General features: G+C 46.0%; 1 protein-coding gene across 1 annotated transcript in view; it reads left to right on the forward strand.

The window, feature by feature from the left end:
• The window catches only part of spg (dedicator of cytokinesis spg), a 153,333-nt gene that overhangs the window by 48,745 nt on the left and 92,323 nt on the right, over nt 1–12,265 (forward strand). Inside the window, exons 14-15 of the mRNA XM_075695143.1 lie at nt 7,669–7,761; nt 10,427–10,527. Coding sequence (XP_075551258.1) covers nt 7,669–7,761; nt 10,427–10,527 — 194 coding nt within the window. The remainder of the gene's footprint in view (nt 1–7,668; nt 7,762–10,426; nt 10,528–12,265) is intronic.

Here is a 12,265-nt window from a genome sequence, read left to right on the forward strand (position 1 = left end):
TTTGCTCTTTACACCTTAACAACTCTCAACCATCTCCGTAATCTCGGTGAGTGTCAAAACTGATGCTACGTCTAGCGAACTTCGCAGAAACATAGCCAATCTCTTCGTCTGTGGACATCTCATAACTGCGGCTGAACATTCCGAGCATTGGCGAAGCAGACTGCACGACAAAGCTTCGCACGGAGCCCTTGGGCACGTGGCGAAGCCTTTTTAAGCATTGATGCTTTGAAATTCACGACCAAGCACATCACGCATGCAATCCTTGGACCCACAGCTGAGCATTTCGCGCATTGGTTTCTCCAACTTGGTGATCAAGCACATCTTGCGCAGACTCCTCGGACCCGCGACCATGCACATCGGGCGCAGATTCTATGGACCTGCGACTAGCATTTCACACATCGGCGCCTCAGACACGGTGCTCAAGCACACTGCGTGCGGATTCCTCAGACCTGCAACTAATCAGGTCACGCAACGCATTGGCAGCTATGGCTGTGTGACTAAGCACGTCGAGCGTTGACACCTCGAACCCGCACCTAGGCATTTCGTGTCTCGGCACCTCGGACTGCTCAGTTCAGTACATCGAGCGTCGACTCCTCGGACTCGCAGCTAGGCATTTTGCGCACCGCACCTCGGACTGTGCAATCAAGTACATCGAGCGTCGATGCCTTGGACCCGCAGCTAGGCATTTCATGCATCGGCACCATGGACTGTGCTATGAAGCACGTCGAGCGCCACCTACAGCAGCGGCTTAGTGGCTACGGTGTTGCACTGCTAAGCAAGCGGTCGCGGGTTCAAATCCCGGCCTTGGCGGCCGCATTTCTGTGGGAGTGAAATGCAAAAATGCCCATGTGCCATGCATTGGAGACGGGTTAAAGATCCCCTGGTGGTGAAAATTAATCCGGAGTTCCTCGCTACGGGACGCTTCACAATGAAGTTGTGGTTTTGGCATGTAAAACCCTAGAATTCAATTCACATAAAGTGTCTCATTCTCGAACCTGTGGCTAGGTATTTTGGGCATCAGCACTTCAAACTGCGCCACTAAGCACATCAAGTGTCGACTCCTCAGACCCTCGGCTAGGCATTTCATGCATCGGCACTTCGGACTGCATGACTAAGTACATCGAGCGTCATATTCTTGGACCCACGACTAGGCCTGTTGTGAATCAGTACTTTGGTTTGCACGACTGAGCACATTGAGCGCTGACTTCTCAGACCTGCGGCTACGCATTTCGTGCATTGGCACCTCAGACTGTGCAACTAAGTACATTGAGCGTCGACTTCTTGGACCCGCAGCTAGGCATTTCATGAATCAGCACTTTGGAGTATGCAACTGAGCACATTGAGTGTCAACTGCTTGGACACGGCAAACTTCATGGATCCACGGCTAAGCATTTTGTGCATCAGCATTTTGGACTACCTGACTAAGCACATCAAGCATCGACTCCTTGGACCGGACCAACATCTTGTACCCGCTGCAAAGAATTTCGTACATTGGCACTTCAAACTGATAATTCTATCCATTGGCTGTCGTCGCCAAAGCTTTTGTAATCTGATTGTATGTGTGACACGAATTGTGTGCAGTAAAACCTCGTTAATTCAGATTTCGCGGACCGAAAGAAATGTCTAAGTTAACCAAAGGTCAAATTATCTAAAGTATCAAGAAAACAATAAAAAAAACGCTTACTACGTCAATGCGCTTTTATTTACTGAATGAATGGGCCACTCATGTTTCTATTTTTCACAAAAGCAGTGAGGAAGCTGCACTTCTCATCATCTCATGGCTGATTAGCGCTTGCAGCAGCGAAGGCCTTGCGGCTTCCTTCACAGCATGGCGGCGGCGCGTGTCTTCATCTGAGACAGGCTTTTTACTATAGCACGCACACCTCAATTATTTTTTTGCCAGTGAGCTGGTCGCTATTCATCATGATGTAGCCAGTGTTCTTCATCCTCGAAAGCTTGTTGAAACGAAACTACTGCTTGCCACAACCGCTGTGGACGAAGCCGCGGCCACTGTTGACTCGACCTTGCATTGCTGAAAGCTGCAAACACTGAGTCAAAATGAAACTACCATTTGCTTCAATTGCGAATGAAACTGTGGTTGTTATCGATGCGATCATAGATGGCGACTAAACAGTTCTAAAAGCACGCGACCAACTGGCGTTCTGAGTCAAAACGAAACCACTGTTTGCCGCCACAACTGCATACGGAACCGTGGCCGCTATCAATGTGACCACGGATGGTGACTACGCATTCATAATGGCACGCGGCTGACACGCGCACTAAGTCAAAGCAAAGCTACTGTTTGCCACAACTGCCGCGTACGAAACCGCGACCGCTATCGACGCGATCATGTATGGCAACTATGCAGTTGTGAAGGCACGCAGCCAACGGGGTGCTTTTGCGAGACGGTAAACGCGAGGATAAAGTCTTTAAAGGCACAAATAGGTGCGAAACGTTCTGCAGTTGCGGTCATTCACGTGCGATTTCCACTGATGACTATGGCAATGTGGACTAGCGATGCACCAACGCCATTTCTGATCTGTTGTGTCACACATTTGCGACAATCCAGTGCTCACCAAGCTCCAAGAGTTTCCAGAATTAATCGATGTGCGGCCAGATACGTCCGAATTAACGAGAGTTTCATTGCATTAAATAATGCATACTCCTGCTGGCACCAAAGGGCGAGTCCAAATTGTCCAATTTTGCGAATTAACGAGGGTTGAATTAAGGCTTTACTGAAGTACTTTCAGGAAGCCATGTGGGCACCAGTTACACTGGAACCTTCGACGAGTCATGTATAAAAGCAGATGCACATAACCCACTGATCAAACTCTCGCCGATTGCAGACTGTGTTTACCGCGATCATTGTTACTTGTTTTTCTCCGCACAAGCTCTCGAATAAAAATTGGCGGCTGTGCTTGCAGTTTTGAAATGACAGGTGATCGAAACTGAGCTCCGCTTTGAAAGAGCTATATGGTGGCACATTTTGTTCTTTAGATGGGCACTCCTAACATAAATTTGCAGCTAAGTGAGGGAGTGCAGTGGAAACAAAGATGACACTGAAAATTTCACTTTCAGACCAAAGTGCTGCTGAATTGTAACTCCTGATGCTAGCTTCAGTGCTGGTAATGTTTGAGCACTTTTAAGGGACAGTCCACATACAACTAATGATATAACAACCACTTCTTGTGGTACTATTGAGTTCGTTATAAAGGGGTTCGACTGTATAAAACACTGTATTGGTCATATATTTATTAGGACCACTACATTGCAAAAATTAAGCATCAATATGAGTCGAAACTAAGAGTGTGCGAATACCAAATATATTAGATTTCGAATGTTTTATTGCATAAAAATTTTTGCTTTCCAGTTTGCCTCCAAAATACAGTATGGTTTTCCCCACCTCAGGCAGGTGGGCTTTGCAAGCAACTACAGCTTGTGAAATTCAATCTGCACAATAGACGAACGCATGTGCCACACATAATGTAACTTGATGACCGTTTCACGCGTAGCCATCGTTGTTGCTGCGCAGGTTGACGCAGTCACGCTGACAGTAATGAACAGGGGCCTCTTCATTGTTAGGTTCCGTGTCATTTGCCACCTGTCAAAGGTTCTGTAATTGAAAGGGCACAGAAAATTCTTGCGAGGCGTCCATCTCCCATCACTGTGTCCATCTGCCATCCATGCAGATGTCTGCCGCTGGGCCAGCGCACTAGTCATACAATGTTTTCGTGTTTGCTCTGTAAATCTAAAGTTAGTCTTGTGAGGGGTGGCTCGAAGCTTGAAGTTACAAAAAAGATAAAAAAAACAATGTGCGTTTACAAATGTCGTCAAGAATGAGAGTCCACAATATAATATGCCACAAGGGTGGCGGCCGGGAACGGCAGTGATGTCATTCGTACACTCGCTTTCGTTGGGGAGATGGGTTTTCAGGTCTCTGAATATTGTGTGGCTGCTGCAAGCATATCTGTGTCGATTCGGCACCAGACGGTAAGTTTAGTCGCCCAAAGCCGACAAAGCAGCACTGATTAGGTCTTCTGGCCTGTATGGTTTGAACTGACGGCTCTTGAAGCGGCATACGAGTCCACAGGGTGTGGATCAAGTTTGTTGATGCGCCTAAACTCATTTGGACAGAAAGCTCCATACTGCTTGAATGTGTCTTTGAACATGCATATCCAATATCAGGGTGCCTGCCACCTGGGAAAACCGGCAATTTTCAGGGATATTGAATAGTCTGGAAATACTCAGGGAAAACTCAGGGAATTTGTGTTTCTGTCAGTGAAAATTAGCTGTAATTTTATTAAAAGGGAACGAAAGTCGTGGTAAAGCTGGCTCGCGTAACAGAGAGGGATCGTAACGAATAGGACACCGTATGGTCGGCTGGAGGAGTTGCCAGTGTACAGTCACGACCGACTTTCTGGACGCCCGATAATTCGGATGGCTTCATGGCAACACCACGTACTCCATAGAGTCAATTTAGAAGAATGTCTGAAATTTCAGACGCAAGAACCCTTCGCCTTTCGATTTTCCGGACTTTTTGCTGTGACTGCAGGTCCGAAACGGCATCAAAGCCACCACTGCCGCCGTTTTGATTACCTTGCCACCGATGTAAACGCTAGGCTTAGCTGCTTCAACGTTCTCTATTAAGCTTCTTGCCGTTCGGCGCCGTGTTTTTCATTGAAAGAATTCGCCGCTGTAAGCAATGGCACCGACTCCGTCTTTGTGGTCCTCGCGATTGGCTTCGAAGCTTGGAAAGCATAAATGCGTTATATAATGCTGGTTCCCGAAAGTTAGCTTCGCCACAATGCAGAAATGTTACGCGGTGAAGCATACGCAAAAGTATTGCGGTGAAGCATAACAAGCGTGAGAAGGAGCAGTTGTCACGGGACACAGTATCTGTTCCTTAATTATACACGCGTCCAACCGCCATCTCCTGTCACATTACGAGCACCTATATGCCTAATAAGTGTACTGGTAGGCCTTTTCGGATGTGCCTGTGACGATTTGAGCCCTTAATGACAGTAAAAAAACATGCATTCATTTTTTTCAAACTGCCCGATTTCGTGGACGTTTTTGCGGCCCCTAGGGAATCCGAGAAATTGGACATTGACTCTACAACTGACCAAAAGGACGCTTCAAGTGGTCCATGGAGCGAAGGCACGGTGTAAGGAGGACGAAAACAGAAATGACCTACGCATTGTGGAATGAACGGGAAAGCAAACATGCCACTGCTTCTTTCAAAGAACTTGAGCTCAAAAAACAGTGTTGGCTGACGCCAAAATGCAGGTGTCCCTCATGCAAACCAAAATAAATTCTTTAAAGCAATGAAACACAAAACGGAGGCGTTATGCGTGGGCCGAGGGTATGTCAGGACAGTTGAGGTTGACACATCAGCTATTGAGAGAGAATCTTGCTTGTGACAAAGTTCGGGCTTCATACCAATGAGCTTGCTATCAATTGATAAATATAGCTCATATTCAAAAACATTTGTTTCTGTATGCATCTCCTTTTTATTCGTATTTGAGAATGTTCATCTTGATTTGTAGTGCGTTTTACCATTTGTTCCTAAAATATTTTATTCGCTGTGCATTTCACTAACCCCTCCCTTCTCACTTCTTCTTGAATAAAATAAATGCTACTTCTTACTATTGAAACTAGATTAAGTTTTTTTTTCATTTTTGAGCATGCCTACTAAAGAGTGAGAGAGCATCGGGAAACATGGTGTCCGCCTGTCTTGACATAAAACAAAGTTCTGTATCACCAAAGGAGTTTTGCCAAGGCACTAAGGGAAACCTGGAAAACTCGGGGAAATTGTGAATGTCAACTTGGTAGATACCCTGAATGTTTTGCCTGCCTCCGGTGGCTAATCGGCCCAGTCTTCACACATGCTTTCACAGTTTTCGAAAAAGCTACAGAACTTCTGAGAATTGTCTACTAATGCATAAGCTTTGTTTGGCTCGGCTGTGACTTCTGTTTCGCTTACATGCTTTTCCTGGCTTATGTGCATCTACCCATAGCCTTCCAGTGGCAAAGAATGCTTAGGCTTTAGTAGACAATTGCCAGATTTTCTTGTTGCATTCAGCCTCTTCAATGCAATTGTACCAATTGAGACGCAATGCCTGGCACAAGCGTACCTCGACATAGCGGAGTGGTCGAAATGGAACACCAGCTGCCACAGTAGCATGTGAAGCGTTGTGTGAGGGGAAAGTGGATTGCTGCGTTGCCATGTCACACTCGCAAGCTTATGTTATGCGAGTGTCCGTTGTTTGCACTAAAGCCCCTCCATACACGTTTCCGCTGACCAGGTTAAATACCGCCAACCTACCCTCCTCCTGCACGCTCCTCTCCCGCTCACCCCCTCAGCTTCCGGCATCAAGCGGAACTTATGTAGCTGCAGCTTCCTGTTCCGAGTGGAAGTGACGCCATGTTTTTTAGCGTTGTTTACTTTCGCGTCACTGGAGAGGCTTTAATTGCACCAGCTGCAGTTTAAACTGTGAATGCGATTCCATCCAAGAATCACCGCCTATTGTAATCAGCATTCTGGTCATATTTGCTGCTTCGCATCAACCTGCGACGGGTTGCGCCACGAGAGACAACATGCAGAGGAATGTAGTGCCTGGGCGCTTGGAGACCACTGCCATTTTTCGTGCATTTGGAAAGCAGCGACCGCAAACTACTACTTCAGCAGAATACAACAGCTTGTCCCCTTTGCATTCTTCTTATGGTGACCGCCACAGTTCTGCTAAGCATGCGCTGGCATCTCACCATCGTCTCACAGCAGTCAAAGCAGAAATTCCCGCAGCGCAACTCCAGGAAGAGGAAACGCCGGAACCGGATTTGGTGTGAGGGGAAAAGGCGGCACCCAACAACGGTTGTTGCTATTTAAGAAAGCGGCGGTGGCACGTGGATAGAGGAGCTTTAGTCCACACAAGCTCTCTCCTGCATTCTGACAGCGCCTCAGTAAGATTCAGTGAAAACCTGCCAAATATCTCAACGTGCTCGCTTGCCCACGGGGTGTTCATAACTCGAAGGATGCTCAGCAACGTTCAATTGGACTTTAGGCCACCATAAAATCTCAGGCTGGCCCAAACCAAAATTTTAAGTTGGCCCACCCCCAGATTTCAACTTGGCTGATCCCCAAATTTAAGTTGACCCACCCCGAAATTTCAAGTTGGCCAACCCCCAAATTTCAATTGACCCACCCCGAAATGCCAAGTTGGCCCACGTCAAAATATGGCTCTTATCATTGCATCTCATTTAGTTTGCCCATGAGAATGATTTAAGCTATGCTCTAAGAGTGACCTCCCTCAAAGTTGGTTCTATGCTGCTATAACATTTCACTCAACATATACTAAAGGCTGGCTCTGACTTTCTAGGCGCAAGTATGCACCTGCTGCAATGGAACAGTGGCTGCAGCATTGTGTTGCTAATCACAAGGTAGCTTTTCATACACGATTGCCCAAGGATGATGTTTTCTAGCAGTTGACCTCGGGAAATGGCCTTGCGCACAAGAGACAGTGCAGAAAGGCACCTCGATTTGTACAGCAATGAGCAAGAATTTATTTTGTAGCTCTCTCCATTTTCTTGTCACTTGTGAATGCCACGTTTACTTGGTCGAGTTGAGTTTCTGACAAGAAGGCATGAAACATCTCTCCTTGTCTTGTGCAGTTCCTGCAGGACATCCTGGATGCACTCTTCTCCATGTTCTCAACAACTGACGGCAATTCGACACCTTACTCGGGCCTTGTCTTCAAAACATTGGTGAGACCCCTGCTTGTTAATTGCGCAAGTTTGTTGGCGCCTTGGTGTGCATCAGATTGGTGCCTCCCACGCACCTAGTGTTGGCGATCGCATAGTCTCAAGTTTCTGAGACACGGTGTGAAAACTGTTTGCATTGTGACAGCAAGTTTGTGGTCATTCACTGAGATCTGTTAATGTTTGCCTGAAAACTATGAACCTTACTTTGTAGAGTTGTCTCGCTGCTATTACCATCTGGTGCTATTACCTTTCTGGTGAAACTGACTTTTCTTTTTTGCTGAGAACGAATATTTGTATCTTTTTTTACACTTTCTACACTTTTTCTTTTTACAATTTGTTGGCACCGGCTGTGGGCACTAAGCATGAGCCACGCCGATGCATTGCTCTTGGTGCAATCTGCACCGCAGGCTCTGGCTTTCCTAACCGTTCTATCATGCCCAGACCTTCTTGCGATTTGTTAATGAGTGCCTACTAACAGCACTATCCACCGGGAATGCACTGGGAAATTGTGGAGTTGTTTTTGCTGCTGGAACTTCAAAACCTCAAATGAACGAAATTCGTGATTTAACGAAGTTTTTCACTGCAAGTACAACTTCATTAAATCTAGGTTTGACTGTATAGCAAAGCACATCAAACATACAAGGCAATCGAAGCATAAAAATAATTGAGTACTTCACTATGAGACAAACAGAATATTATGCCACCTCAAACACAGTTTGAATTGCAGTAGACTTTTGTTGATTCGAATCTGGTTATCTTAATAATTTTTCTGTCAATTCGATCCCGACCGACTGACCCCGCTGGCGCCCACGCATGTCTATGGGCCTAAACTATTGTTATTTTGATCCTAAAACTTGCTTTCGCCAGATAACTTGAATGGTCAGAATGCATGCACCTCGCCCCTATAGTGACCCAAGTAGCAACTGCTTCAGTGGCAGTGTCTGTCTCAGCAGAGCTTAGGGGATTGTGAATGCTATGAACACACGTCATCTCCCATCGAAAATGCGTATTTGTGGCTTGCCCTAGGAAGACGATGAAGCAATAACCATAGCTCACAATGTCTGATTGTGGTATTTGCCCATTCCTAATGGGCACCTTTTTTTTTAAAAAGAAAATTGCACTGAAAGTTGCCTGCACAGTGCAGTCGAATAGAAACCAAAACTGCCTTTGCGGTGTTTTTGTGCTCTACCGCATATCACAAGTGTACTGAAACGAAGGTGACTTGAAGATCCCGTGCGGTGAAGCTAATTTTAGGAAACCAGCTACCATTGTGCAACACCTATCTTTCTTGCAACAAAAATTGGGTGCCCATTAGATTTATACTTTGTTCAGGAGCTTTAATGTAATTTCTGCATTAGTTTTCTACTTTAGACACGTAGAAAGTGGATGCGTGTTTGATTTGGGGACGTGTTAGATTCTGGCAGATACTGCCAAATGAATTGGTGGTGTCTTCTGCCATTTTTATGCATCTTGTTTAATTCGACCCACTGGACCAATTTTGTCAGTCCCATCAGGATTAAATTAACGGAAGTCGACTGTACTTTGGGGCTAGGTGCATATAGTATATATATGCATGTATGTATCACAAGAACAGGACAGACCTAAGGCATGACCTTCTTGCAAGGCTAACCCTTCAGACTCAATTTTATTCTCTTTTGAACGAGGAGCTTGCGCCTCTCCTTCTTCTTTTGCTGGTACCATGCGCTCCGGGGCCAGACTTCGTCACAGGGACCCCCGCCTGGAGAGACAGGCGCTGTTTGCCACTGAATACGCTTGTAATGTCGAGGGGCTGGAGAAAATGATGGCGAGGGAGTAGGAAGTGGGGGGGGAGAAAACGGGGCAATATCAAAACTGTGAGTGACGGTGTTGTCGATGAAAGCAGGTTGGAGTCTATGTCAATGGAAATGAATGTTGGTTGTCACCGAAGTTAATTGTGAAGTGTTTGGGCTTGCAGTCTAAAACAAAATATGGTCCCGTAGATGGAGGTTCCAGCAAGTTCCGAGTGGTGTCGGTCCGCAGAAAAATGTGGGATGTTGTATTCATCTCCTTGAAGGTGAAGGGTGCTTGTACGGTCTCTTGTGGTGAGGCTGAACGGGTCCAAGCACGGTGAATGAGTGTTGGGGTCGTAGGAGAAATGAGGGTACATTCCAGGTTGTGGAGAAGGGCTGGACGAATTCTGCCGGAAGACGCAGGGTGATACTATAAATGAGCTGGGCTGGAGAACTTTGCAAGTCATCCTTAAAAGCAGCACAGAGACCCAAAAGTACTACTGGAAGGGCATGAACCCAGTTTGCCGAGTACAGTGCATTGGAACTCGGTGGGGTAGACAGAGAATGCTTTGGGTACAATGTTCTGTGTGGCACTTCCTCGCTCAGTGAGTGGTCTATAGGTAAAGGTGCAAAAAAAAAAAATGAAGAAAGAAGGACAGATTGTGAAGAATTTGCACACTTGCAGGTCACTCAGCTTAAAAGTCCATTGCTTTGAGACATGGCATAGACATCATTGGCGTTGAAGCAGTGAATTTAAAGAAATCGGAGAACAGAGCGAGGAACAGAGTAAAGATTAGCAATCTTTGAATGGAAGTGTGGTCAGCACGATGCACATGCACACACAGAGCATGTGTGTGTGTATGTGCATCCCTCTGAATGTTTGTGCTGGCTTTGTGCAGGTGTACATACTCAGCCTCCTGGAGAGCCCCAAGTTTGAGCACTTCAAGCCGGTCTTGGATGCTTACATCAAGGGGCATTTTGCAGCTGCACTCGTCTACAAGTGAGCCTGCGTGCATGTTTAGTTCCGCTTAATTTATTCAATCTTCACTGTTCTGCATTCTGTCCACACAGCACACTGCAGGCGAGAGAGTGTCAGTGCATGATGAGACCTTGACAGTGCTCAGTTCGCAGTGAAGTGGATATTTTTAGTGGCAAGTGCACTAAATGATTTGGCCATTTAGACAGCATAACTAATACAGTCGTGACAGTAGGTGCATGTACACAAGGGAGGCAAAGAAGGCAACAGTTTACCTCTTAGCCTGCCAAGTGCCAATTATAAATTGCCTCAAGTTAAGTTTGACATCGTGTGAAGTGCGCAGATCTCTTCTAGCCATTTGCACTCTGAGCCCTTAGATCTGAAAGGGACACTTAACCGAGAAAGCTTGATTCTGACAATTAGTGGTTGATCAAAATGCATATTGATGTGCCAGCCTCTCTAACCTCCACCACTCTGCATGCAGAGTTCATAATGACGTGGAATATTCTAAGAAACTTGCACGGCTGGATCCATTCAGCTGCACAAAATTGCATGAGTCATTTCTGTTGTGCCAAGCATTTGAGAGGCTGCCACTCGATGCGAGACAGTTTGCTTTCCAAGTTGAGGATGTCCAATGTCAAAATTTGCAGATATAAAAGCATTGTTTTACGCTAGGTGCCCGTTTCAGTTTTGCACTGTTGGTGCTTTGTGCAGCAAGAGAGATGAGCAAGAAAGGTGAGAGAGAGGTGCCAGAAGGGGCTTCCATTACTCGGAGAGGAGAGTTCGTGGTGTGACACGAAGTTCCCTGCAACACCAAAAGATGGCGTTGCCCTCTGCACGTCACGAGTGGCAATACCCATCTGTCACACCTACTGTATTGTGGAAGTTGTGCCATGTCCCGGTCATGGTGTCAAGAATACCAGTGGCGATAGCTCGATTGGCACACTTCTGCACACCTTGCTGCGCCAGTGTAGGCACTGTAAGCCAGCCAGCCCTTGAGTAACAGAGAGGAGCATAGTTGTTTAAACCTGAATGCTAAAAAAAAATGCTTTCTACTGAAATGTCATGGAGGAAGCAGGACCTGCAGACCACAAAGCAATTCTGCTAGCTCGAGATCGGTAGCAGAAACGCCTAGCTAGCACCACAACCTAACCCTTAAACATTCACATTACACACTCGCAACCATACTGGGAGTTCTTTTTGACTGATTCTGCATGCTCCAACCCCAAATACAAACACTTTTAAGTGCAGTTGAAGTATGTTTCTTTCAAAAAATGAGATAGGGTAAAAGAGGAGACAAGTCGCTAACCGCAGTGTCACTAATTTCAGAACTTAAGAGCACTGAAAATTTGCTCAAGTGCTGCTGTCATTCATGTCTGATCAAAAATAATTTGAAGGACCTGTTTGAGAACCTTTGCATTCGACTGAGCATGAAGCAAACAACAATCTGTCGTGAAGGTGCTGATGAGAAGGGGTGCTGTGAAGAAGTCTGATTTTTCACATCCCTAATTACCTGCAAATTTCGTCAGTTGAAGCAGTCATTAAAAACTTGGTGTGTGTGGTTTGTGCATCGCTCTGCAGTCGGTTCCCAACACTATGTGCTGGCTGTTTAGAAGTGGTTGCCGTGCTTAGCTAGACTCAACTGACAACCTGATTTGCGAAGTCTCGCTATTGCTCAAATTTAATGCTCTTTAGAAGTTTGTTTTGCAAACAAGATGAGCCTTTGGCTGGCTGCTGGTTAGACTTAAGTTGTGTGCTTAAC

This window comes from Dermacentor variabilis, chromosome 6 (assembly GCF_050947875.1).
Source record: "Dermacentor variabilis isolate Ectoservices chromosome 6, ASM5094787v1, whole genome shotgun sequence".
NCBI classification, from domain to species: domain Eukaryota; kingdom Metazoa; phylum Arthropoda; class Arachnida; order Ixodida; family Ixodidae; genus Dermacentor; species Dermacentor variabilis.